Here is a 26,727-nt window from a genome sequence, read left to right as displayed (position 1 = left end):
ACTTTCTCACACACACTCTCTCACATTCTCACACTCTCACTCTCTCACTCTCTCACTCTCTCATTCTCTTACTCTCTCTCACTCACTCCTACTCACTCCTACTCACTCCTACTCACTCCTACTCCTACTCACTCCTACTCACTCCTACTCACTCCCACTCACTCCCACTCACTCCCACTCACTCCCACTCACTCCCACTCACTCCCACTCACTCCCACTCACTCCCACTCACTCCCACTCACTCCCACTCACTCCCACTCACTCCCACTCACTCTCACTCACTCCCACTCACTCTCACTCACTCTCACTCACTCACTCTCACTCTCACTCACTCTCACTCTCTGACACTCCTGCTTAATTGCAGTCTTTCTATCCGAAAGCTTGCACAGCTGCTTTTGCCTTTGTTTCAAGTGTGAGAACTTTGTACCTCGCTCTGCAAGTTGCAACCTGACTCCATAATTAGCCAAGTCACCGGGCCTGTTGCATGGCACGGTTGTACTACCTGAGAAAAGATGGTTAATTAACAATGGCAGACATGTTTTGAGAAAAGTTAACTATTCACAGTAAAGATTGATCCCAGCCAAGAAAGAGGATTCTGGGAAAGGGATAAGCATATTGTGGTTTACAAGGAAAGTCGAGGATAGTGCCAAATTGAAAGATAAAACATGCAAGCTAGCAAAATGTCTGGTAAATCAGATGACTGGGAAAGTTTTTAAAAGCCATCAAACAGTGACCAAAAAAATCTTCAAAAGTAAGAAAATAAATTGAAGGCAAATTAGCAAATAACATATAAACAGACAGTAAGAACTTTTTAAAGTATATCAAAAGGAAGAGAAAAGCAACAATGAATATAGGCACATTGGAGAATGGGGCTGAAGAAATAATAATGGGGAGCCAGGAAGTGGCAGAGGAATTGAACAAATAGTTTGCAAAGTTTTCACAATAGAGGAGACGAATTGCTTTGCAAAAATAGTAAATAAGCAAGGGACTACAGGGAAGTAGGGAATAAACACAATATCTCTCGCTCTCACTCATCAATTAACCATCTTTTCTGAGGTAGTAGAACCGTGTCAGGCAACAGGCCCGGTGACTTGGCCAATTATGGAGTCAGGTTGCAACTTGCAGAGCGAGGTACAAAGTTCTCACACTTGAAACAAAGGCAAGAGCAGCTGTGCAAGCTTTCAGATAAAAAGACTGCCAGTTGAGAAAAGGTACGAGGGGAACTAGTGGAACTAAAGGCCAATAAGTCCCTTGGACTTGTTGCGTGCATCTTAGGATTTTAAAGGGGAAGCTTCAGAGATGGTGGATGCTGGCGATGATTTTCTTAAAATATTTCTATCTGGAAATGTCCCAGAGGAATGGAAAATTGCTAATGTAACATCCTTATTCAAAAAGGGAGAGAGACAAGAACAGGCAACCACGGCCAGTTAGTTTAACATCTGTCATTGGGAAAATATTAATCTTTTGTAAGGGATGTCATAGCCGAATATTTGGAAACATGCAGGACGATGAATATGGCTCCGTGATGGTGAAGTTATGCCTGACAGAGTGATTGGAATTATTTGAGGCGGTAACAAGCAGGATAGGTGAAGGAGAATCAGTGGAAATAATGTTATTGAATTTTCAAAAGGCATTCGATAAGGTACCACACATAGGCAGTCATAATATTAAGGAGCCTTTTGATGTTGAGGGTAGTACATTAGTATGGATAGAGGATTGGCTAACTAACAGAAGACAGGGTTGGAATAAAGTGGACATTATCAGCATGGCATTCTGTAAGTAATGTAGTGCCAAAGGGACCAGTGCTGCTGCCATGATTATTTACAATGTATGTTAAGGACTTGAATGAGAGCAGTGAATGTGCTATTGTTCTTTGTGGATGACACAAAAATAGGTGGAATGGCATATAATCTGTTTGACAGAAGGAGACTTGGAGGATATACACAGGTTAAGCCAGTGGGCAAAAACTTGTCAGGAAGAAGGCAATGTGCTAAGAAGTAAGGTTCTGTACTTTGGCAGAAAGAATAGAAGAGTTGAATATTATTTAACTGGAGAAAGACTGCAGAAAGCTGCAGTACTGAAGGATTTAGAGGTTCCAGTGCATGAATCACTAAAAGCTAGTATTCAAGTTGCGTGGGGTAGTAGGGAAGACAAATGAAATGTTGGCTTTTATTTCAATAGGAAGACTGTGCAAAAATAGGGAGGTCATGCTTAAACAATACAAGGTACTTGTCAGACCACAGGTAGAATACTGTGAACAGTTTTGGTTCCTTACCTAAAGAAAGATATACTGGCATTGGAGGCAGAGAAAGTTCACGAGGTTGATCCTGGGATAGAGGAATTTCCTTATTAAGAGGTGATGTGGAGGTGCCAGTGTTGGGCTGGGGTGGACAAAGTCAAAAATCACATGATACTAGGTTATAGTTCAACAGGGTTATTTGAAACCATAAGCGTTCGGAGCCCCCACACCTTCCTCAGGCAGGTAGTGAAACAGAATGCATCTGACACAGAATTTATAAGTAAAAGATCAAAGGGTCATACGACTTATACAAATGTATTGAACAAACCTAGATAGCTATTAAGTCTTTAATCAGTTAGGATGGAAGTGCAGGTTTCGTTTGATTAAAATGTAAATTCTAGAATTTCTTTCAAGTCACTGCCCCAAGATAACTTCACATTTTATCTCAGGTCAGACAATGCATTTTCGGTGTGAGGCAATGTTTCAAGTTTGTTTGTTTCTCATCCTGGAGCCAGACTAGTTTTATTTCCAAAGTAGGGATTTATAAAATTCCACATTGATTGTTTGCAGATTGTGTGCTTTTTGAACAAAATAGAATGTATCTTCCAACACACATCTGCAAATGCAAATTCACTCCATAGATTTGTTTGTGTGCGCGTGTGTACGAAGGAGGGAGAGAGAGAGAGAATGTGTGTGTGCTTGAGAGAGAGTGTGAGGTGTATATGTGAGTGAGATCGTGAGTGTGAGTGAGTATATGCCTGTGTGAGAGAGAGCGTGTGTGTGTGAGAGAGAGGGAGAATCTATTGTGTGGTGGGGTCACCTGTAGTGACGTGAATCCAGGATCCCAATTGAGGCCGTCCACATGGGTATGGAGCATGGCTATCGGCCTGTGTTCCGCAACTCTGTGTTTTTGGTGTCCTGAAGTTCGCCTTGGAGGATGGTCACCCGAAGATCTGAGGCTGAATATCCTTGACTGCTGAAATGTTCCCCCACTGGATGGGAACATCCCTGTCTGGTGATTGTTGCGTGGCATCCATTCACCTGTTGTTGTTGTGTCTGCTTGGTTTTGCCAATATACCATGCTTCTGGGCATGCTTACCTGCAGTGTAAGAGATAGACAACTTTGGCCGAGTCACGTGTGTACCTGCTGTGCACGTGGTGGATGGTGTCCCCAAAAGTCTATCTCAAAAGACAAAAAGCAGACTAAGAGGACAAGCCCAGGCACAGCAGCCCGGACACTGCCTACTCCAATGTCGCTACCTTAAATACTCTGCCACTGCTATCTTGAATGCAAACTGAGCTAATTGGCCCCGTGAAGCCTTACTGAAACATACAAAGTTATTCAGGGGTTTAATAGGCTAGATGTAGAGAGGTTGTGTCTCCTTGTAGAGGACATAGGACATGTCTCCCAGAGGACATAGCCTCAAAATAAATAGTCACCCATTTAAGACAGATGAATTTTCTCTAGGATGGTGAATCTGTGAAGTTCTTTATCACAGAAGGTTGTTCATGTTAAATATATTCAAGGCTGAGCTAGGCAGATTTCTAATCATTAAGGGATAAGATAGGAAAGTGGAATTAAGGATTATCAGATCAGCCACAATCACATTGAAAGAGACAGCGGATTTTATGATCTGAATGGCCCACTTCTGTTCCTATGTTCTTATAGTCTTATGGTCTCCTTTTCAGATATTCTGTTTTATTTTAAATTAGAAAGGCAGTTTAAAATGTAAGTTCTTGGAATATTAATGTTTGTAAAAGTATATAACTTGAATATGGGTAGTTAAGTGGCAGAAGTAATCTTATCCTTGCGTTGCATCTAAGTACAAATTTTAGGCATGTTCTTTTCATAAGCATAGTAGCAGGAATCTTAGCCAACTTTTTCCTTATACACCCAAGTGTATTGGAATCAATCTTCTTTCTGCTTTGATATAACTATAGAGTTTCTGTTATGCAATGCAGCAGAACAAGAGGATTCAACTTAAAATTTTACATTTTGTTAAGCAAACCTTCTTGTTTGTTGTGCTATCAGTGGTTTCAAACAGACTTTCAGCGAAGGACCACTCTAGTACTTGTTGGTAATTCTTAAATTTATTTTGAAATGGAATTTAATGAAGCAAATACCTCTGAAAACTATTGGGAAACTTGTAAAAGAAAAACTTGCCTTTCACAAGAAAAATAATTGGGAATATTGGAGTATAGCTTAATGTGATAAGGTATTGTCTCCAATAATAGGCTGAAAGCAACAACTGAAGACTTGGTCCAAACTCAACAAACTATTACCAGCAAGGAGGAAATAATGGTGGAACTGGAGAAAAAAATTGAAGAAACTGCTATGACATATGAAAAGAAATCTGAGTAAGTACTAAATCCTCCAATTCCCTTCGAGTTCAAGCTGCTGAGAGTTAGGCCGTAATAACTTGCAGAATCAACTTCTTATAATGACAATTTTTGCTTAGTAAGATTGCAGTTGGTTTATCTCCATTTTTACCATTTTCCAGGCTCAGAGCCGTAGTCAGGGCAATCACTTTGGGAGGGTGCAAGCTGAAAATGATCCATTTCACTCCATAGGTTCTTCACCCTGAGTCAATCCTTGTAATATTTGGGTATGAGTGAAGATTGTTTAGAGTTATGCATCTTAATTATACTCAGCAAACAGAGTCCTCAGTGTGGATCCTACACTAATACACAACTCTGACACTGTACCACGATTTCTTTTTAGGCAATTTGAAATGTACCTACGTTGTCCATTAGGAAGAACTAAGCATAAAATATATTGCATAAAATTATGATAAAAGTAACTTCTTTGTGAAATAGATGAATAGATTGAGATATTGTGTAAAAGGAAGTGTATTTCAATGTGATTCAATGAAATGTAAAATTTAAATAAGAGGTCAAACATTAAGTTCTGAAATGTCTGAGCTGAGAATTTGAAGTTTCAGAATGAAAGAGGAATATCAAGCTAGTTAATTCCTGCAATTAGAAATATCAGGAAGGGATATGTGTGTGCTTTAAGATTAACTATGACCTAAATTGTCTCTCCTTGAGTTTTTATTCATTTGATAGCCTTTCTTTGAAGATGTCTTACATTATAGATGATATACTAAATACATTTTTTGTTGAATAAATCCACTTTCTAAAAGCTGAAATAAGATTTGATAATGCATTGCTTTGCTGGTTTTCAAAGCCAGAGAAAATTGTTGTTTGACCACAAGTGATCTAATAGATAAAGGAATTTGGAAAAAAAAGGTTTTCTTTTCATCATCCTGAGGTTGTTGTCAGAAAGTTCGGAAAATATGAGGATTAGTGAAAATGTTCTTTAAGTTGTAAGGGGTTATGACTCATCTGAGAGTAGTCTAAAGTGAAGTGGCAATGAGGGAGGCGGTGGTATATTGGTAAAGTCATTGTCACTCAAGAATCCAGAATCCAGGTATGGATTCAAATTCTACCATGGCACACGTAAACATCCTTCTGATTCACTAATGAAGGATATCTGCTGTCATCACCTCATTTGGCTTACATTTGACTCGCAGTAAAGTGTTTGACTAGTAATAGCCCTCTGAACTGGCTCTCACAAGCCACTCACATCCAGAGATGGGCAATAAATGCTGGCCAGCCACATCCCATGAACAAATTTTAAAGTAAGTTAACCTGGGAGAGACCAAGACTTGAAAATGCAACAACTGTGATAGGAATTTGTTTAAAATTTCTGTGATAATTCGAGCAGCTGATCATGTTAGTATGCCAGGCAAAAGTGAGGCCTGCAGATGCTGGAGATTAGAGTCGAGACTGTGGTGCTGGAAAAGTACAGCAGGTCTGGCAGCATCTGAGGAATAGGAGAATTGACATTTAGGGCAAAAGCTGTTCGTCAGGTATGAGGTTACATTAGTAGACATGAGGTTACATCACGTTATTATACCACAAATCAAGACCTAAGATGTTGATAATGCTGCACAGGTCAGGCAATATCTGTGAAGAGGGCCATGAGGAGAAGATGTATGACATTTGATCAGAAATATTGAATCTTTGTGTAGAGATGCTGCTGGACCTGCTCAATGTTTCATAATTTTTCTGTTGATTATTTCAGATTTCTAGAAGTTTTTTTTCCATTTTACATGATCCATCCAGTGATGTAACAAAAATAAATTCACCTAGCCCAATAGCACATTTTGCTAAATTATTGCTTTCTAAAAAAAAAACTGCTTAAATTTAGACAGTTTAAAAAGCAGGTGCTCTGGTTTCCTCCCCCAGTCCAAAGATGTGCAGGTTAGGTGGATTGGCCATGTTAAATTTCCTATGCTGTCCAGGGATATATAGATTAGGTGGATTAGCCAAGGGATATGCAGGATTACAGGGATAGGGTAAGAGAGTTAGAACGTAGAACAGTACAGCACAGAACAGGCCCTTCAGCCCACGATGTTGTGCCGACCACTGATCCTCATGTATGCACCCTCAAATTTCTGTGACCATATGCATGTCCAGTAGTCTCTTAAATGTCCTCAATGACCTTGCTTCCACAACTGCTGCTGGCAACGCATTCCATGCTCTCTCAACTCTTTGTGTAAAGAACCCGCCTCTGACATCCCCTCTTTTCTTTCCTCCAACCAGCTTAAAACTATGGCCCCTCGTGTTAGTCATTTCTGCCCTGGGAAATAGTCTCTGGCTATCGACTCTATCTATGCCTCTCATTATCTTGTATACCTCAATTAGGTCCCCTCTCCTCCTTTTCTCCAATGAAAAAAGTCCGAGCTCAGTCAACCTCTCTTCATAAGATAAGCCTTCCAGTCCAGGAAGCATCCTGGTAAACCTCCTCTGAACCCTCTCCAAAGCATCCACATCTTTCCTATAATAGGGCGACCAGAACTGGACGCAGTATTCCAAGTGTGGTCTAACCAAAGTTTTATAGAGCTGCAACAAGATCTCACGACTCTTAAACTCAATCCCCCTGTTAAGTTGATCTGGGTGGGATACTCTTCGGAGAGTCTGTGTTGACTTGATGGGCCGAATGGCCTGCTTCCATTCTGCTGGGAGTCTTTGATTCTATGAGTACAAACTGAAGTCTTTAAGTGGATGGGATCAAATGCCAAATCAGATGCTCGAGACTTCTGCAGGCCTGCTGATCTCCAGAAATCAATAGCCAGAGAGATAGAGTCAAAGTAGTGTTTTTGTTTTCCCCAAAGGCTCCTCATAAAAGTTTGTGAGATGATTTGTAGCTCGGGTGCTCGTTGCTGTGGTTCTGTTCGCCGAGCTGGAAGTTTTTGTTGCAAACGTTTCGTCCCCTGTCTAGGTGACATCCTCAGTGCTTGGGAGCCTCCTGTGAAGCGCTTCTGTGGTGTTTCCTCCGGCATTTATAGTGGCCTGTCCCTGCCGCTTCTGGTTGTCAGTTTCAGCTGTCCGCTGTAATGGCCGGTATATTGGGTCCAGGTCTATGTGTCCTGGTAACAAGGAAAAGACAAACACATAATCTCAACACCAAGGAGAGGGAAGCACTAAAATTACTAAGAAACGATAAGAACATAATCATACAACCAGCAGACAAAGGCAGAATGATGGTCATCCTGGACAAAGCAGAGTACATCCAAAAAGCACAACAACTACTTGCAGATACCAACACCTACCAAAAGAGGGAGTTTGACCCCACCCCACAGCTCACCAATAGGATAAACAACACACTGAGGAACCTACAAAAAAACGGACAGCTAACCAGGTCGGACCTACAAAGAATGAAACCTGAAAGCAACAACACCCCCAGATTCTATGGACTACCTAACGTGCACAAACCAGACATCCCATAGTATCACTACCAGGAACACCATCACACAAACTGGCGAAAGAACTACAGCAGAAACTGAAACACTTGATCAGCGGATCCAGACACTTTATACAATCAACACAGGAATTCTTGGACATCATCAGAAATATACACATAGACAAGGAAGAAACCATGGTCTCATTCGACGTAACGGCACTGTTCAGGTCTATTGACAAAGCCCTAGCCAGAGAAACAATAGCCAACCTGCTGAACAGACATAACAGACAACAGGACGTTGAACCCATCAACAAAGACAGCATACTTAAACTACTGGACTTGTGCCTCACAACACACTTCACATTCAACAACCAAATATATGAACAAATCAACGGAACACCCATGGGCTCACCGATCTCGGCACTCATAGCAGAAGCAGTAATGCAAAGGTTAGAACAAACAGTCTTACCACAAATTCAACCCAAACTCTGGGTCAGATACGTTGATGACACCTTTGTAATAATTAAAAACACGGAAATAGAGAATACACACCGGATCATCAACTCCACATTCACAGGAATCTGATTCACGAGAGAGGAATAAAAGGACAACCAACTCCCATTCCTAGACGCGAGGGTACAGAGAACACCAAACGGAGAATTCACCACTAAGGTACACAGGAAAGCCACACACACACAGACCAAGTCCTGAACTATGAAAGCAGCCACCCCAATACACACAAACGAAGTTGCATCAAGACACTGTTCAAAAGGGCCACAACACACTGCAGCACACCAGAACTGCAAAAAGAGGGAGAGGAACACCTATACAAGGTATTCGCCAAAAACGGATATCCTCGCAATTTCATCAACAGATGCCTAAGGGAGAGACAACAGAACGAGGACATGCCGCAACCCATACACTACCATACATCAAGAACATCTCTGAACTGACAGCCAGACTACTGCGACCACTAGGACTTATAACAGCACTCAAACCAACAGCCACTCTCAGACAACAACTCACCAAAACAAAGGACCTGATACCCAGTATGAGCAAAACTAACGTAGTGTACAAAATCCCATGCAAGGACTGCACAAAACACTATATAGGACAAACAGGAAGACAGCTAACGATCTGCATCCACGAACATCAACTAGCCACGAAACGACACGACCAGCTATCCCTAGTAGCCACACACGCAGACGACAAGCAACACGAATTTGACTGGGACAACACTACCATTATAGGGCAAGCGAAACAAAGAACAGCCAGGGAATTCCTAGAAGCTTGGCACTCATCCACAAACTCCATCAACAAACACATAGACCTGGACCCAATATACCGGCCACTACAGCGGACAGCTGAAACTGACAACCGGAAGCGGCAGGGACAGGCCACTATAAATGCCGGAGGAAACACCACAGAAGCGCTTCACAGGAGGCTCCCAAGCACTGAGGATGTCACCTAGACAGGGGATGAAACGTTTGCAACAAAAACTTCCAGCTCGGCGAACAGAACCACAGCTCCTCATAAAAGTTTTTCAAGTGCTACTTTTGGTTTTCAGGAGGTTCTTTTTCATTCTCATTAACTCATTTATTGAGTAATGCAGTCACATGTAAACAATAACTTCTGTATTTGTGTTGAGATATAGAATATTTGGGCTTGTGAAAATGTAGAATTCAAAGAATTCATCAATATCCTAATCCTCATTCAACTTTAAGCCACAACATGCAAATACTTCCTTAGTCAAAGCCGTATTTAATTGGCACACAATAGAATAACAAGTATTATAGTGGTGGTGTCTGCACCGATTCTGTGTAATTTAACTTGGTGACAAGCTGATGTCTTTTCCCTGCCATGCAGCATATTGTTTCTGTTGGAATAATCATTTAATGCCTGAATGAATGCCTCAGTTGAACCTATCTCAATAATACCTGTAAGCAGTGCATTCCAGATTCTAACTTGCAAAGCTCTGCAAGTTTTTTCTCACTTTACATTTATTTAATTTGGAAAACACTTAAAAATTGTGCGCTCTATTTCTCGATCATTTTAGAATGGCAATACTTCCTCTCTATCCACTCTGTAAAAACCTATTGCGATTTTGAGAGCATCTGTCACATCTCCTTTTCACCGCCTTCTCCTCTCCAATCCTAACTTTTTCAGTCTTTCTTCATAACTGAAGTGTCTTATCCCTGAAATGCATTCTCATAAACTTCTAATGCACTCTGTGAAATATATTCAAATCCTTTGTATAGAATAGCATCCAGAACTATGCACACTACTCAAGTTAGTCTAATCTGTATTGTACCCCCCCCTCCCCCCCTCAAAACATTTCAAAAAAGTAGCCCAGACCTTAATTTGGTCAGTTATTTTAAACAGGTGTAACGCGAATATTCCAGGAGGGATGCAGTTGGTCAAACCATGTCTTTTTAAATAAAACAGAATTTATTCACAAGATTATGAGTGAAACACAAACAAAAGAGAACAGAATAACTTAACCTATCTGAAGACCCAATAGATCATCCTGACTTAATGATGCTGTTCTAGATACTTGCACATAAACACCCTTTGGCCCAAAAGGTAAAATCAAACTCAGGGTCTTACAGGCGAGATGTCAGAGAGAGAGTACCAGCATGGACCTGCTTCTTTGGGTCCAGCAGCGTCATAACTGTCTGACTGCTTTCAGTGAATAGCCAGACTGCCAAAAACCAAATCAAACTTGAGAAAAGCTGTGCTGGGAGAACTGGCCCCTCCCTTTTCATTGTACAAGTGTTTTTTTTAAACTTAAAAGCCTTTTGCTTGAGGCAGTATCTGTTAGCTGTAATCAAGCCCTTTGACTTAGACTTTTCGCAGACTGTGTCTTTTACGATCTCCTGAAAAAAAAATGACAACATAACCTTGCTAAAGGAGCAGCATCATCACAAATCGGTGTCTTACATAAGTTCTTCATAACCTCCCTGCTCTTCTCCTCTTTCCCCACTCTTTGTTTAATTGTACCAGAGGATGTGAATTTAAAGTCAATTCACTGTGTATTTATCCATATTACTCATTTTCTTGAGTTCACCTGTAAAAATGTTGTTTTTACCTGGATTGGTTTTAGTATAGATAAAATATTAATACAAAAGTTAATATATGATGAAAATATACTACAAATTAAAAATTCTCCCTGACCCCCTCTACAACTTGAGCATCAAACACAGGTCAATGAAGCTTGTCAAAAATGTAAGTTACAGAGTAAAAGAGGTTAACTTTGGCCAAGTTAAGACTCGTAAGAAATAAAAGATAAACCAGAGATCACTGGAATGTTGATCTGGTGGCTTTGCATATCACATAAGGCATTTATTCTGAAATTAAGTCTTTACTTTGCAGACATTCTGCTGTAACAATTCCAAAGCTTACTTCTGTGTCGGTTTTATCTCTGCTTGGAAGCATGCAGACACAATTGGAAAAACTAAGAAAACACCGTGCTCTGAATTTTGTGTAGGAGAGACAGTTGAAGCTGTCTTCATGTTTGTATGCAACCAATCAAATCCCAAACTTGATTTTGAGTTCAATCAACAGAAGACCAGCCTGCCAATTGTACCTGTGCCAGCTCTTGGGAAGGGTTATCCAAATAGTCCCCTCCCTTGTTGTCATAGCTCTGCAAATTTTGATCATTCAAATATTTATTCAGTTCAATTTTGAAAGTGTGTTGAATGCCGATTCACTACTAGGCAGCATATTGAATCATTATAGCTTGCAACACAAATGAAAAGCTATTCTTGTTGCATCCAGTTTTTTTTCCGACGAACTAAAATCTATGATCTCTGGTTACTAACACTTCTGTCACAGTTCCACTTTATTTGTATTATCAAGGTTGTTCATAATTTTGATCAACTCTATTAGTCATCATCTTTTGTGAGGAAAAATATCCCACTTGTCCCTGTCTCAATGTAACAGAAAGTCCCATAGTGGCTTCATGACATTTTGTTTCAGGCCTCAGTCGTGATGTGTGTTTTTCTTTTGACAAGTTAAATCTATATTTTAAAAGAATTCTTCCAGAGTTGTTTTCCTTGCTTTCTGGTACTTATAGGTGATAAAAATATAACGCATCAATTTAAAATTTCTTTCAAACAGTATTGTATTACTGCTGAGTCAAAAGCAGGCTTTGGAGGAGCTGAGGCAGAGTGTGCAACAGATGAAGTGTTCTGAGGCTAAACTCTCTGCACAGAAGGATCTGTTGGATCAAAAGGTTAAAGAGAATGATGGGAAGGAGCCACCGCCAGTACTAGCCTATGAAGATGATGCAAGATCTATTACATCAATGGTAGGTCTATGTACAGAATGTGTTCTCTTTCAAAATGGCAATCATTCAAATTTAGTAGTTGAAAGATGAAATGAAATTCTAGCATCATTCATTTCATGGTAAATTACTCAGCTGACACTCTTAGGTGCACTCTGTTTAAACCATTCAGTAGATCAAGTAGCAGCTTTGAAAATATTATATGTACTCGTTTTCAGATCTTGGCTATTCATTTTAATTTGAGGTAGTACAAAGAAAGAGAGGCGGCACGGTGGTTCAGTGGTTAGCACTGCTGCCTCACAGCACCAGGGTCCCAGGTTCGATCCAGCCTCGGGCGACTGTCTGTGTGGAATTTGCACATTCTCCCTGTGTTTGCGTGGGTTTCCTCCGGGTGCTCCGGTTTCCTGCCACAATCCAAAGATGTGCAGGTTAGGTGGATTAGCCATGTTAAATTGCCCATAGTGTTAGGTGCATTAGAGAGAAATGGGTCTGGGTTGATTACTCTTTGAAGGGTCGGTGTGGACTGGTTGGGCTGAAGGGCCTGTTTCCACACTGTAGGGAATCCAATCTAATCTAATCTAAACTTTAAAATGAATACAGAACAAAGGGAAGAGTGAAAATAATGCACACAAACATATGTCAAGATCTCCTTTTGGATAATCTGATTTTCGGATAATTGGTATTTGGATAATCAAGGTTCCTCTGTATATGAATTGACTGTGCATGTTGAAGTAAAAAGGATGATCTGCTATCCATTACAGAAATATGGCTGCAGGATGACGAGTATTGAGTCCTGAATATTGTGCTGTATTTGACATTCAAGAACAATAGGAAGTATATAATGGTGGAGGGGGTAGCACTATTAATTGGGGATGGCGTTCGTGCAATCATTAGAAATGAACTTAATTTAGGAAATCCAAATGTAGAATCATTTGGGGTGGGGCTAAGGAATAATAAGGAAAGAGATATCTTCAAGACGTCTATCAATAACCACAGTCACTAACCAAGTATATAAGAAGAAATATTGAGTGTTTTTGATCAAGGGATGACAATAATCATGTGTGATTTAAATCTACATATAAACTGGAAAAATCAGATTGGCGGTGATAATCTGGGTGAGAGGTTCATGGAATGCTTATGAGATACTTTCTTAGACCAGCACTGACCAGTTCTGAACTGACCAGAGAGCAGATTAATTAGGTGAAAGTGAGGACTGTAAATGCTGGAGATTAGAGTCAAGAGTATGGTGCTGGAAAAGCACAGCAGGTCAGGCAGTTCCAAGGAGCAGGAAAATCGACGTTTCAGGCAAAAGCCATTCATCAGGAATGAGGCTCTGAACCTCAGGAGTGAAGAGATACATGGGAGGGAGGTGGAACTGGGGGGGTAGGTAGCTGAGATTGCAATAGGTGGTTGGAGGTGGGTGTAATGGTGATAGGTCAGAGGAGAGGGTAGAGCGGATAGGTGGGAAGGAAGGTGGACAGGTGGGACAGGTCATGAGGGCGGTGCTGAGCTGGAAGGTTGGAACTGGGATAAGGTGGGGGGAGGAGAAATGAGGAAACTGGTGAAATCCACATTGATGCCATGGGGTTGGAGGGTCCCGAGGTGGAAGATGAGGTGTTCTTCCTCTTGGCGTCGGGTGGTAAGGGAGTGGCGATGGTGGAGGCCCAGAACCTGCATGTGCTCAACGGAGTGGGAGGGGGAGTTGAAGTGTTCGGCCATGGGGAGGTGGGGTTGGTTGGTGCAGGTATCCCGGCGATGTTCTCTGAAGTGTTCTACGAGTAGATATCCTATCTCCCCAATGCAGAGGAGACCGCATCAAGAGCAATAGATACAGTAAATGACATGTGGAAGTGCAGGTGAAACTTTGATGGATGTGGAAGGCTTCTTTGGGGCCTTGGACGGAGGTGAGGGGGGAGGTGTGTGTGCAGGTTTTGCGCGGGGAAGGTGCTGGGAGGGGAGGCTGGATTGTTGAGCAAGGACCTGACGAGGTATTCACGGAGGGAATGGTCTTTACGGAAAGCAGAAAAGGGTGGGGAAGGAAATGCATCTCTAGCGGTTGGGTCTGTTTGTAGGTTGTTGAGATGGTGGAAGATGATGTGATGTATACGGAGGTTGGAGGGGTGGAAGGCGAGAACCAGGAGGGTTGCAATTGGAAGGGTGGGGTTCGAAGGCAGAGGTGCGGGAAGTGGATGAGATGCACTGGAGGGCATCATCAATCACATGGGAGGGGAAATTGTGGTCTTTAAGGAAGGAGGCCATCTGGTGTGTTCTGTATTGGAACTGGTCCTCTTGGGAGTAGGTGCGGTGGAGGCAGAGGAATTGGGAATAAGGGATAGCATTTTTGCAGGAGGCCAGGTAGCAGCGGGAGTCTGTGGGTTTCCACATCCAGCAGAGTGAATTGGACTGCTACTGTGCAATATGACAAGATTAATGACCTGAGTGTAAAGACACCTTAAAGTGGTTTTACATCCAGTTTAAAAGTGATTAGATTGGGTCTAGATGAGTATTTTAATTCAGAAAGGGCAACTATGTAAGCATGAAAGCCATCTGCCATGTTTTTACCCAAACACTCAACCTTCCTATATCCCCTTGTAGATTTGCTATGTCCTCTTGAGACATCCTCCCACCTATATTTATATTGGCAACAAATTTGGATACATTTCACTCTGCCTATTCCTCCAAGTCAATAGTTTATAAATAATCGAGGCCTTGGGACTAATCCTTGGTATTCCAGTAGTAATGGCGTTCCAACTGAAAAAGACCCATTAATCCTGACTTTGTGACTTTCGTGTGTGAACCAGTCTCCAATCTGTGCTAATAGTGGTGTGGTGGCTCAGTAGTTAGCACTGCTGCCTCACAGCGCTAGGGGCCCGGGTTTGATTTCAGCCTCAGGCAACGATCTTTGAGGGGTTTGCACATTCTCCCCGTGTCTGCGTGGGTTTCCTCCAGTTTCCTCCCACTGTCCAAAGATGTTCATGTTAGATGAATTGGCCATGCTGAATTGCCCAGAGTGTTGAGGAATGAGTAGGCTAGGTGCATGAGTTAGGGGAAATATGGAGTGATAGGATTAGGGGAATGGGTTTAGGTGGGATAATATGAGGGTTGGTGTGGACACGGGCCAAATGGCCTGTTGCCACACTGTAGGAGTTCTGTGAAATTTAATTCTAAGAGTTATCCCCAATGTGGTGAGTTCCTACTTTGTGCAATAACCTTTTAAGTAGCATCTCTTTGAATGCCAACACACTAGATCTACTGGTTCCTCTTTATCAAATCTGCTTTTTATTTTATCCCTCAAAAAACTCTAGCAAATTGATCTAATGTGATTTCCCTTCCATAAGATCATGTTGACTCTGTTTGATTGTGTAGAAAATGGTTCAAGGTTTTCTCTTTCTCTCTTTCTTTCTCTATGGTTTTTAAAAATCTTTCATCACTTCTGTGCTTCTCGCACAGATCTGCTCTCCCTGTGCCAGACCTCCTCTTATGTCCCCACTTTTTATCTCCTGCCACCACATTTCTCACACAGGTTAACTGTTCTCTCTGCAATCCCTGGTCTTTGTGAACTGTCCAAGAAACTGTTGTCCATGTACTCTGCTGCTGTTTCAGAAACTGCTGTTCCCACTGTTTGCAAAGGTTGGAAAGTTGGTTGTGACAAAGACAGATGGAGTTTGCAAAGTGTTACAGATAGGTTTGTGAATGACAAAAATCTGTTTGGAGTGTAATGTGGCAAATGTCAAGTACACTTCAGCAGGAAGCATGAACAAATAGTATTACTTAATTGAAGAATGACTGCTGAAATTGAGTTGCAGAGGGATTTTGGTGTCCTTACACATCAGTCACAAAATATTAATATCAAGAAAGCTAATGAGATACGAGCTTTTATTATGAGAGGAATTAAGCTTAAATTAAGAATGTTACTCTTCAGTTTTAGAGGGCATTGGTGAGACTGCATCTCAAATATTGTGTGCAGATTGATCCTTATTTAAGGAAACATGTAAATGTGTTGGAAGCCATTTAGAATCTTAGAATCATAGTATCCTACAGTGCAGAAAGAGGCCTTTTGGCCCATCGAGTCTCACCAACCTCTGAGGAGCACATCACACCCTATTCCTGTACCCATGCATTTACCATAGCTTATCCACCTGCACATCCCTGGAAACAATGGGACAATTCAGCATGGCCAATCCACCTAACCATCACATCATTGGACTTTGGAGGACACTGATCACCCAGCAAAAACCCAAGCAAGAGATGAGGAGAACATGTAAACTCCACACAGACCTTCACCCAAAGTTATAATCGAACCTGGGTCCCTGGTGCTGTGAGGCCAGATGATGTTTATTAGATTGATACCTGGAATAAGTGTGTTCTCTTATGATAAGTTGGACAGGCCAAGCTTGTTTTCACTGGAGTTTAAAAGAACAAGCAGTGAAGATTCTGAGTGGATATAAAAACAATATCTCCTCGCAGGGGTGAGTCCTGAACTACAGTGCACTGTTTCAAATTACGGGTTGCACTCTCAGGACAGAGTTAAGGAGATTTTTTTTTCCAGAGGATTGTGTAACTTTAGAACTCTATTCTTTGAAGACGTTAAAAGTGGGGTCATGGAATATTTTCAAGCCAAGTACATAATTTCTAATTAAACAAATGAATCAGAGTTTATCAGGGTTGGTGGAAATGTGGTATTTGAAATAAACAGACGAGCCATGATTTTATTGAATGGTGGAATTGGCTTGAGGGCTTTGCAGCCTATGTGATCATGAGGTTTTAGAATAATCATATTCAAGAACTCCCAGAATAGCAATCTATGCCTCAACTAAAATTTAGAAGTTAAGTTGCAGATAATCAAATAATTAATTTTGGGGCTATGCTGATGCTGTGTAAATTCTTGAGAAATTGCCGAGGCTGATCTTAGATTTTTTTTTTAATCTGAAATGCTACCACAAAATTTTGTCTTGTCTTACTTGTGCAAGTCACGAAGAGACTTTAGTAGCAGCAAGCAGGTACAATGGCATTGTTTCATTCACTGTAAGTGTGTCAAATGCTGGCATCAAAACGTTTTGATATTTTTGATGTTTTTAAGTCGTCAACTAATTTAATCTCTGTTTTTGCATTCCAACTATTGAAAGTGGATTAAAGCTGTTGGAAGCTCTACTTATGTGTTGAATAAATTGAGGGATATATAAATGTCAATAATTATATCATTTTGTACAGCACCTCTGTCCAAAGCTGTCCAGGCTGAATGACATTCTAACAGCAAAATTGTATTCAATAAAATTAATAATTTGCAGGGTTTTTTTTGCAAAGTAAATGCATACAAATTGCAATCCCTAATTTAAGTATAACAATGACATAGAACACTCTAATTAAGATGTTGACAGAATCTCAACAAATATAAATCTTTCACCGTTCTGCATTGTTTTTTTGATTATAATTACCATATCTTGTATTTGATAAGGCTGGTTAATCAGTCTGCTTGTGAGCCATGGGAAGATTTCTGCTTTTGACATTGAGCTCTAATCACAAATTGTTACACAAAAATATATCTGTAAATGGTTTTTGGGCTTGAGATTAGAGGAGAGGGGAAAACAGATTTAGAAGTCTTGGGAGATGAAAGACGAGAAGATGCTGGAATGAGACTTCAGTACATATGAATTTGCTGCATTATAGATAGTGTCTGGCAAGACTGGATGAGGGCATAGCTGGTCTGGGTATAAGGGAGAATGGAGAAAGAATAAGAGCAGGTAGGAGAACCATGGACAAGAGTGCAGGAGGTTAGTTTAGGAATATCAAGGAGGATTTTGGGAGATTGAAAATGTGCATGCATATCTGTTTGTGAATAAAGGGTAGTGCATTTTGGATAATACTACTCCATGGTATCTAATCCCACAGAACATAGCAAAGGAAACTAAAAGATGAGTTTTGAGGGCCAGAAGAAGTGTCCTAAATTTGCAGACCACACTAAATGGGTAGCACAATGACTAAGTCAGATGTCAAAAAGAAGTTGCAATTAGTTATTGATGAGCTGATGAAATGGATAGTTGGTGCTCCATGATGGTAAACTCGTGGTAGTTGAAAAATATGTTGTACTTATAGGAGAAATGTATTCAAGACATATTTACATAAATGATTTGGATATGAACATAGGAGATATAGCTAGTACATTTGCAGATGACACCAAAATTGGAGGTGTATTGGACAGTGAAGAAGGTTATTTCAGAGTACAACAGGATCTTGATCAGACAGGCCAGTGGGCCGAGAAGTGGCAGATGGAGTTTAATTTAGATAAATGTGAGGTACTGCATTTTGGAAAGGCAAATCAGGGCAGACGGTATACAATTAATGCTAAGATCCAATGGAGTGTTTCTGAATAAAGGGACCTTGGACTGCAGGTACATGGTTCCTTGGAAGTGGAATCGAAAGTAGATAGGATAGTGAAGAAGGTGTTTGTTACATTTTCCTTTATTGGTCAGTGCATTGAGTATAGAAGTTGGGTGGTCATGTTAGGCCACTATTGGAATCCGGTGTGCAATTCTGATCTCCCTATTATAGGAAGGATATTGTCAAACTTGAAAGGGTTCAGATAAGATTTACAAGGATGTTGCCAGCGTTGGAATGTTTGAGCTATAAGGAGAGACTGAATTTTCACTGAAGTGTTAGAGGCTCTGGGGTGACCTTATTGAGGTTTGTAAAATCATGAGGGGCATGGATAAGGAAAATAGACAAGGTCTTTTCACCCAGGTGGGGGAATCCAAAACTAGAGGGCATAGGTTTAAGGTGAGAGGGGAAAGATTTAAAAGGGACCTGAGAAGTAACTTTTTCATGCTGAGTATGTTGCATGTATGGAATGAGCTGCCGGAGGAAGTGATGGAGGCTGATACAATTACAATATTTAAAAGGCATCTGGATGTGTATATGAATAGGAAGGGTTTCAAGGGATATGGGCCAAATGCTGGCAAATGGGATTAGACTTATTTACAAATCTGGCAGCTTGGAAGAGTTGGACCTAAGGGTCTGTTTCTGTGCTGTATATGTCTATGATGCTAAGAGTGAATCATTATCCTGAAAAATATATATACGTAGTGTAGAAGAGGACATTGATGCCTTGGCATGTGGTCTGGTAGGAGGAGCACCAACTTAAATTCAGGAGCACTTTGAGCAGGATGGGCTAGTTTGACTGTGTGCCATTGGACAAGGCCAGACATTCTTTTCAGCTTAGTAGGTTCTGACTCATATTTCCATGAAACACTTGGAGAGAGAGGTTTTAGTTACAAGACATTGGTTAACTTACCAGTTTCTGCAAAGACAATGGTTAAAATTTCTGTTGAATGGAAGAATCACATTACAAACCAGACTCGTGTTTTGTCTTGATATTTACTTTTTTGCTGAAATTAACAATTTTCTGAAGAACAATTTAATAGAATCATAGAATCCTTACAGTGTGGAAACAAACCCTTCGGCCCAACGAGCTGACACTGACCCTCCGAAGAGTAGCCCACTCAGACCCATTCCCCTACTCCATCATCCTATATTTACCCCTGAGCAATGCATCTAACCTGCACTTCCTTGAACGGTATGGGCAGTTTAGCATGGCCAGTTCATCTGACCTGCACGGCTTTGGATTGTGGGAGGAAACTGGAGCACCCAGTGAAAACCCATGCAGATATGGAGAAAATATGCAAACACCACACAGACAGTAACCCGAGACACTGTGCCGCAAGTTAAAAATAAGGTATTGTGTTTCCATGTTACCTTTCAGGAAGGAATATTGCCACGAGCAGACTCCTTTCTGCTCAACATGTAATTATCTACAACTAACAAACTAGGATAAGATTACTTAAACAAAAAATATGAGTACCGCAAACATCATTTGTTGCCTGTAATAAACATGTACATGAAATATTTACCATACAAGCTTGTTGAGATACAATCCTATAGGTCAAATACCAAACGTTCAAAAAGAGTAAGTACTAATATTATTGAAGAATACTTGAATATTTATATAAACTTAGTATCATTTGGATTTATGAACTCATCAGGTCTGACATGGTCAAGATTAGAGTGGTGCTGGAAAAGCACAGCAGGTCAGGCAGCATCCGAGATGCAGGAAAATTGAATCCCTCTGATGAAGGGATTTTGCCCGAAACATCGATTTTCCCGCTCCTTCGATGCTGCCTGACCTGCTGTGCTTTTCCAGCATCAGCAGTACCCACTTCCGCCAGGTATGACATAGTGACAGGAATTAGACATCTGCTTAATCTCAAATATATATCCAGCAAACAGCTGAATATAAACATTATCTAAAAATTAATGCTTACAGTATGGTCCTATTAGTTTTGTTTGTCTGATGATTATTAACATGTTTGTTTTGAAAAGTGGGAAATCCCACATTTGAAAAGCTCAGTACTCTCGACAAGGTTGAAACTGATTGTGAGCTTTCACTGCTTTGCCTAAGTAATCCGTTAAAGAGGAAATTAATTCAGGGAACAAGATCTTTGAATACACCTCTGGTTCAGTTCCAAGGTGCACAGACTCAATACTGATCAAAACTAAAATTAAGAAATGGTGGTTGTTGAATTTGTGACTGCTCTTTTTTTCTAATTTAACCTATTTTTGTAATCAGCCTGTTCAGAGATGTTATATAATACCTTGGGAGCAGATGGAGCTTGAACCTAGGCCTCCTGATCCAGGGGTAGGGACTCGACTCTGCACCACAAGAAGACCCTATAAATGCTCATTATTTGTTCAGTGTTATAATTAGATACATCCATGTTCTAGTTTGCATTTTAGAGAGTTTAGAGCCTCTCTTCTGTGATCTTGAGACATCAGATTCACTGGGAAAAATGAAATTTCATTATCTTCTGACTCAATCAATTTATTGGGGAGAAAATGTGAGAAGATTAGCCATGTTCAGCCTGTTTATTTTTGGTCAAACCAGCCAATCAGTGATATGTGGAAGCATTATGTTTTTGTATTATTATGCAAAAACTGGTTGTGTCAATTGAACAGAAGTGAACCTGGCAATAGCTATTGTTCCATTTTCACTTTCTATGAACTGACATTGTGGATCAAATCCTTTCATGCCTCATTAAACCAAATATCTGCCTTCAGAGAGATTGCAGAAATACGTATGTGCTTATCACTTCCAAATTTAATTGTTTCACTCCTCGAGCATCTTATTGTGTAGGTTCAATGAAAGTACATGTTTAGGTAGTTTGTGCAAATGTGTGATGCTACTGATTCCCAGTAGGTAACAACAGAAAAGAATTTGTAATGGTTAATCAACTGCTTTTGGGACAAATGTGTATTTATTTTCTCTCAAAACATGATATTATTAACTGGTTATTAATTGGTGTAATATGTATTTTACAAGACTAAAAATCAGGAACTAAACTTCTGACATTGGATGCGTTTTCAAGCATCCTGCTGGATGTGCCTGCTTCGTTTGGGTTGATGATATCCTCCAGGAGAGTATTTCCTCCTTTGCCCTTACCCTCCAGGAACGCCACCTGTTGAGACAAAGCCCCCGCCATGGGTTCTAGGTTTTTGGAAGGTGCAGCAGTGAAATTACAGTCACAGCAATAACTATGCTATTATTTAAATTGGGCCTTTATTTGTACAAACCCAGCTATGGACCTGCTCCCTTGACAGCTAATTAGCTATACCTGCATACTACATTTTTGTGACTGCACTGGAACACCTGAATCCCTTTGCTTCTCAGACTCTACGATCAGTATTCATTGAGATAGTTCTCTGCTATATTCCTCCTGCCAAAGTGAACTTCTTTACATTTTTCTACCTTATACTTCATTTCCCAGATCTTTGCCCACTCTCCTAACCTACCTGTAACAGTCTACAACTTCATCATATCCTTTCATAACATATGTTACTACCTATCTTTGTGTCACCTATAAATCTAGATACCAATACTTCGCATGCCATATCAAAGTCATTGATATAAATTGTAAAAAAACTGAGAACTTGGTGCAGACCCTTGAGGGGCCCTACTCGCCACAACCTGTCAATAAGAAAAATACCTTTTTGTGCAGAGTCTCTGCTTTGTGCCAGCCAGCTAATAAAGTCATATAGCACAGAAACAGACCCTTTGGTTCAACCAGTCCATGATGATCATAATCCCAAACTAAACTCTTCCCACCTGCCTGCTCCTGGCGTATATCCCTTCAAACTTTTCCTATCTTCTATCTTCCAGTCTTCTCTGGAGTAGCCAGCTGGAAATAAAGCCCTGCTGCTCCTGGAATCATCAAAAAAGTCAAAGATTTTATCTAAGTATGCAAATTCCATAGTTTATCAGTCTTTTCAATGCAGGTTGACAGAAAGCAATAACGCAAGTTTCTGTACTAAATATAGAATTATTATGTGTTACAAATTCTAACTATAAGTGAACAACTATGGACAGTTAAAACTCTAACTCTCTTATACAGTTCTCCCTGCACAGAGGTACAAACAGACAAAAAAGCTTTGGGATTAAGTATAGAGGGAAAAGGTGGGAAGCCTTGTCTACAGGGTTCACTGGAATAAACCTTTTGTTGTTATGACTTGCTGTTCCTTAATCCCTCTTTTCTCCAGGTGTTTTTCACTTGCTTGAGGGAGACAGAGTAACTGGTTCACAAATAATAATATTTCTTACCGGTTAAGAGCCACAGCTTACAGCAACTGGTGAGGGAAAATAAACTGGCTTTCTTCAGGCTTTAGGAATTTTTAATGCAGAGAGAGAGAGAGAGAGAGTGTGCGTGACACCGCCTCTTTTTGGAATTCTGTAGGTTTCTGGCCACTTCTTTCACATCTACAAGCTGTTCAGTTACTTCGGAGCCATCACATTGGCAGGCAAAAGAACTTTGCCATTGACAACTGGTCACTGTTCCATTGACGAATCAATTGCTTATTGCCAGTCAAGTTTCACTTTTAACACATCCCTGGTGCCAGTTGTCTGCTTCTAACAGTTTGAACGGGCAGCATTGTGAACTGCACTTATGTAAAGTGTTGGTAGCTTGCTTTTGAGAAGTGCAGCAATCCCTTCCATATTCCTAGATTTGTTGAACGGTTCTTTTCCTATATCATTCCACAGTCAACAATGCGAAAAGTTAAAAGATATTAACTTATACATTGTGCTTGAATTTAATGCTTGCTTTAACTTCTTTACTTAGTGGTGGATGTTGAGTCCTGCCCATAGTTTTTTTTTGTAGTACAGTTATATAAAATATTCTCATTTTTCTCCATTTCAAACAGGATGTAAAATTCAATCATATTGCAATTGCTGCTACCCAGTGCTGCTTTTACTCTAAGGTAACTCATTAATCCTGTCCCATGATGCAACATGAGTCAATTTCCACTTGCTATATGGTTGGTTCTAGAATGAGCTGCTATAAGCAACCATCTCAAAAGCATTCCATGAATTTCTTATTCAGGCCACCATTGCCAAACTTTTTGTAGATTTTTAGATTTATATATTTAGGTTAAAATTTCAGGGTTATTCCATTTCTTTATTACAAGCACCTGACATTTATTTTGTATACTTGATCCTACATTTTGCTTACTTTTAGAGGATCTATAAATGACTTATTTCCTGAACTCCTCTTCATCTCCATATAAACCAATTCTTCATCCTGATCTCCTGAACCAAGATTATCTCTTACTATTGCACCAATACAGTCTTCGGTGGAGTGCTATCTCTCCACTATTACTGAGTTTTAATGAGGAGTTGGACAGATTTTTTTAATTGGTAATGGGTTGAAGGGATATGGGGGGGAAAGGCAGGAAAATGGGGATGAGGAGCATATCAGCTATGATCGAATGGTGGTGCACTCTTGATGGGCCAAATGGCTCGATTCAGCTCCTATATCTATGAACTTATGAACTTTCTATTCTTCTTGAAGGTCAGATTCTCCTCAATATCCAGGACCTAAGTATTGTCATCCTGCAGCCACATTTCCAAAGTAGCTATCAGATCATATTTATTTATTTCAATTTGTGCTACCAATTCGTTTGTTTTGCTGTGAATGCGATGCACAAATGCAGCCTCTTTAGTTTTGCTTGATTTTGTTATCTTTGTAAGATCTAGTTTTGATTGCAGGGGCATTCTTAGTTTTTTTCCCCTTCTCTGTCCTTTCCTGCCATTCTCTAAACTTAATTTCCCATGTTACTGTTTTGCTGTCCTACCTCAGCTTGACTTGATTTGTTCCATGTATCAAAGTCAAGCTTAATGTTTCATCTAACTTTTTAAATCTAAAACTGACTATGATTTCCTAGTTAAGTGGTTTGCTGGAAAATCAATCCCAGTAAGTTTTAGGAATAGACATCCCAATGGTTCAGCTCCCTCATTACCTAGTGCTGGTGCCATTGCTCCTAGAACTGGAACCAACATTTCCTGAACCAGTCTTAGAGCTACCCATTGATTTCTTAGTCTTATTCACTGTAAGGCAATTCAGACTCTATTCAGCCCTTTGAGTCTTTTCTGCTGTTTAATATGATCTTGCTTGGCCTCAATTCTATTTTCCTGCCTGCTCCCCATAACCCTTGAATTCATTACTAATTTAAAAAATTTATCTTCTCTTCAAATTTACTCAGTTTACCAGCATCTACTATACTTTGGGGTAGTGAATTCCACAGATTTACAACACTTTTAGAGAAGTAATTTCTCTTTATCTCTGTTTAATATCTGCTACCCCTTAACCCAAAACTTTCATTCTGCATTGCCCCACACGAGGAAACATTGTCTCCATGTCTACTTTGTCGATCGTAATATCTTTTACACCTCAATTAGATTTCCTCTCACTGTTCTAGACTCAGGATAGTATCAGCTAAAATTGCTCAATCCCTCTTCATAACAACACTATCTCATCTCTGATCAGTCTAGGTTACTTTTCCTCTCGCCAATATGCCTCTTTGTCTGCTATTTAGCTTCCATACATCGGGTCATAGAGATGTACAGCATGAAAACAGACTCTTTGGTCTAACTTGTCCATGCTGACCTGATGTCCTAAATAAATCTAGTCCCATTTGACCAATATCCCTTTCAACCCTTCCTATTCACATACCAATCCAAATGCCTTTTAAATGTTGTAATTGTACCAGTCTCCACCACTTCCCCAGCAACTCATCCCGTATGTACGTTATCCTCTGCATGAAAAGGTTGCCCCTTAGGTCTCTTTTAAATCTTGCCCCTCTTACGTTAAACAAATGCCCTCTAGTGTTGGACTTGCCACCACTGGGAAAATACCTTGTCTATTTTCCCGCCTCATGCCTCTCATAATTATATAAATCTCTATAAGGTCACCTGTCAACCTCCAGTGCTTCAGGGAAAATTTAGCAGCAGTCTATTCAGCCTCTCTCTATAGCTCAAACACTGCAACCTTGGCAACATCCTCGTAAACCTTTTCTGAACCCTTTCAAGTTTCACAGCATCCTTCCTATTGCAATGAGACCAAAATTGTGCACAGTATTCCAAAAGTAGTCTAACCAATGTCCTATACAGCTGCAACATGACCTCCCAACTTCTGTACTAATGCACTGACCAATAAAGGAAAGCACACCAAATGCCTTTTTCACTATCCTCTCCACCTGTGATTCTACTTCCAAGGAACTATGCACCTACACGCCAAGGTCTCTTTGTTCAGCAACACTCCCCAGGACCTTACCATTAAGTGTATAACTTCTGCCCTGATTTGCCTTTCCAAAATGCAGCACCTCACTTTTATCTAAATTAAACTCCATCTGCCAATCTTCAACCCATTGGCCCATTTGATGAAGATCCCGTTGTATTCTGAGGTAACCTTCGCTGTTCAATATGCCCCCAATTTTGGTGTCATCTGCAAACTTGCTAAGTATATCTCCTATGTTCACATCCAAATCATTTATATAAATGATAAAAAGCAGTGGTTCCAGCTTTGATCTTTGTGGCACACCACTGGTCACAGATCTCCAGTCTGGAAAGCAACTCTCCACCACCACCCTCTGTTTCCCACCTTTGAGCCAGTTCTGTATCCAAATGGCTAGTTCTTCCTGTATTTCGTGTGATCCTGATTTTGTGCTGGCTCAATTTGTAGATATTTTTAACCAACCTGTTCAGACATGTTATGACACATCTCTGAGGTAGGTTGGACTTGAATCTTGACCTGCTGGCCCAGTGCCAGGAACACTTAGACTGTACCACAAGAATCCTCAAACTCAGTGTTGAACAAGGGACCTTGAGATCTTCAACCTAATGCTTTCCCAACGATCAACTGGGTCAGTTTGTATTCTTGATTCACAGTGCTATTATCACTGCTGCAACTGTGCCAATAGATGGCAGCAGCACACTTTTGAACTGTATGAGCATTTGTGAATTGTGACTGTTGGAATTTGTTCAGATTTTGGGTTGAACATCAAGGTAAAAAGCGTATGTTGTTTTTCTGGTTGTTCGTGCATTCCTGGGCCAGTCAGTGAAGCCTTGCCAAAAAA

General features: G+C 40.4%; 1 protein-coding gene across 4 annotated transcripts in view; it reads left to right on the top strand.

Moving 5' to 3' along the window:
- fer (fer (fps/fes related) tyrosine kinase) overlaps window positions 1-26,727 on the top strand; it is a 216,893-nt gene that overhangs the window by 86,151 nt on the left and 104,015 nt on the right. For all 4 annotated transcript variants that reach the window (XM_043710381.2, XM_043710372.2, XM_043710364.2 and 1 more), the window contains 2 exons: window positions 4,475-4,597; window positions 12,108-12,297. In XM_043710381.2, coding sequence (XP_043566316.1) covers window positions 4,475-4,597; window positions 12,108-12,297 — 313 coding nt within the window. The remainder of the gene's footprint in view (window positions 1-4,474; window positions 4,598-12,107; window positions 12,298-26,727) is intronic.

The sequence above is a fragment of the Chiloscyllium plagiosum genome, unplaced genomic scaffold (genome assembly GCF_037043375.1).
Source record: "Chiloscyllium plagiosum isolate Xiang-an unplaced genomic scaffold, Cpla_swu_hap1 HiC_scaffold_2, whole genome shotgun sequence".
Classification (NCBI taxonomy): Eukaryota; Metazoa; Chordata; class Chondrichthyes; order Orectolobiformes; family Hemiscylliidae; genus Chiloscyllium; species Chiloscyllium plagiosum.
The sequence above is the reverse complement of the archived record's forward strand: the minus strand, read 5'-3'. Positions and strand labels throughout refer to the sequence as shown.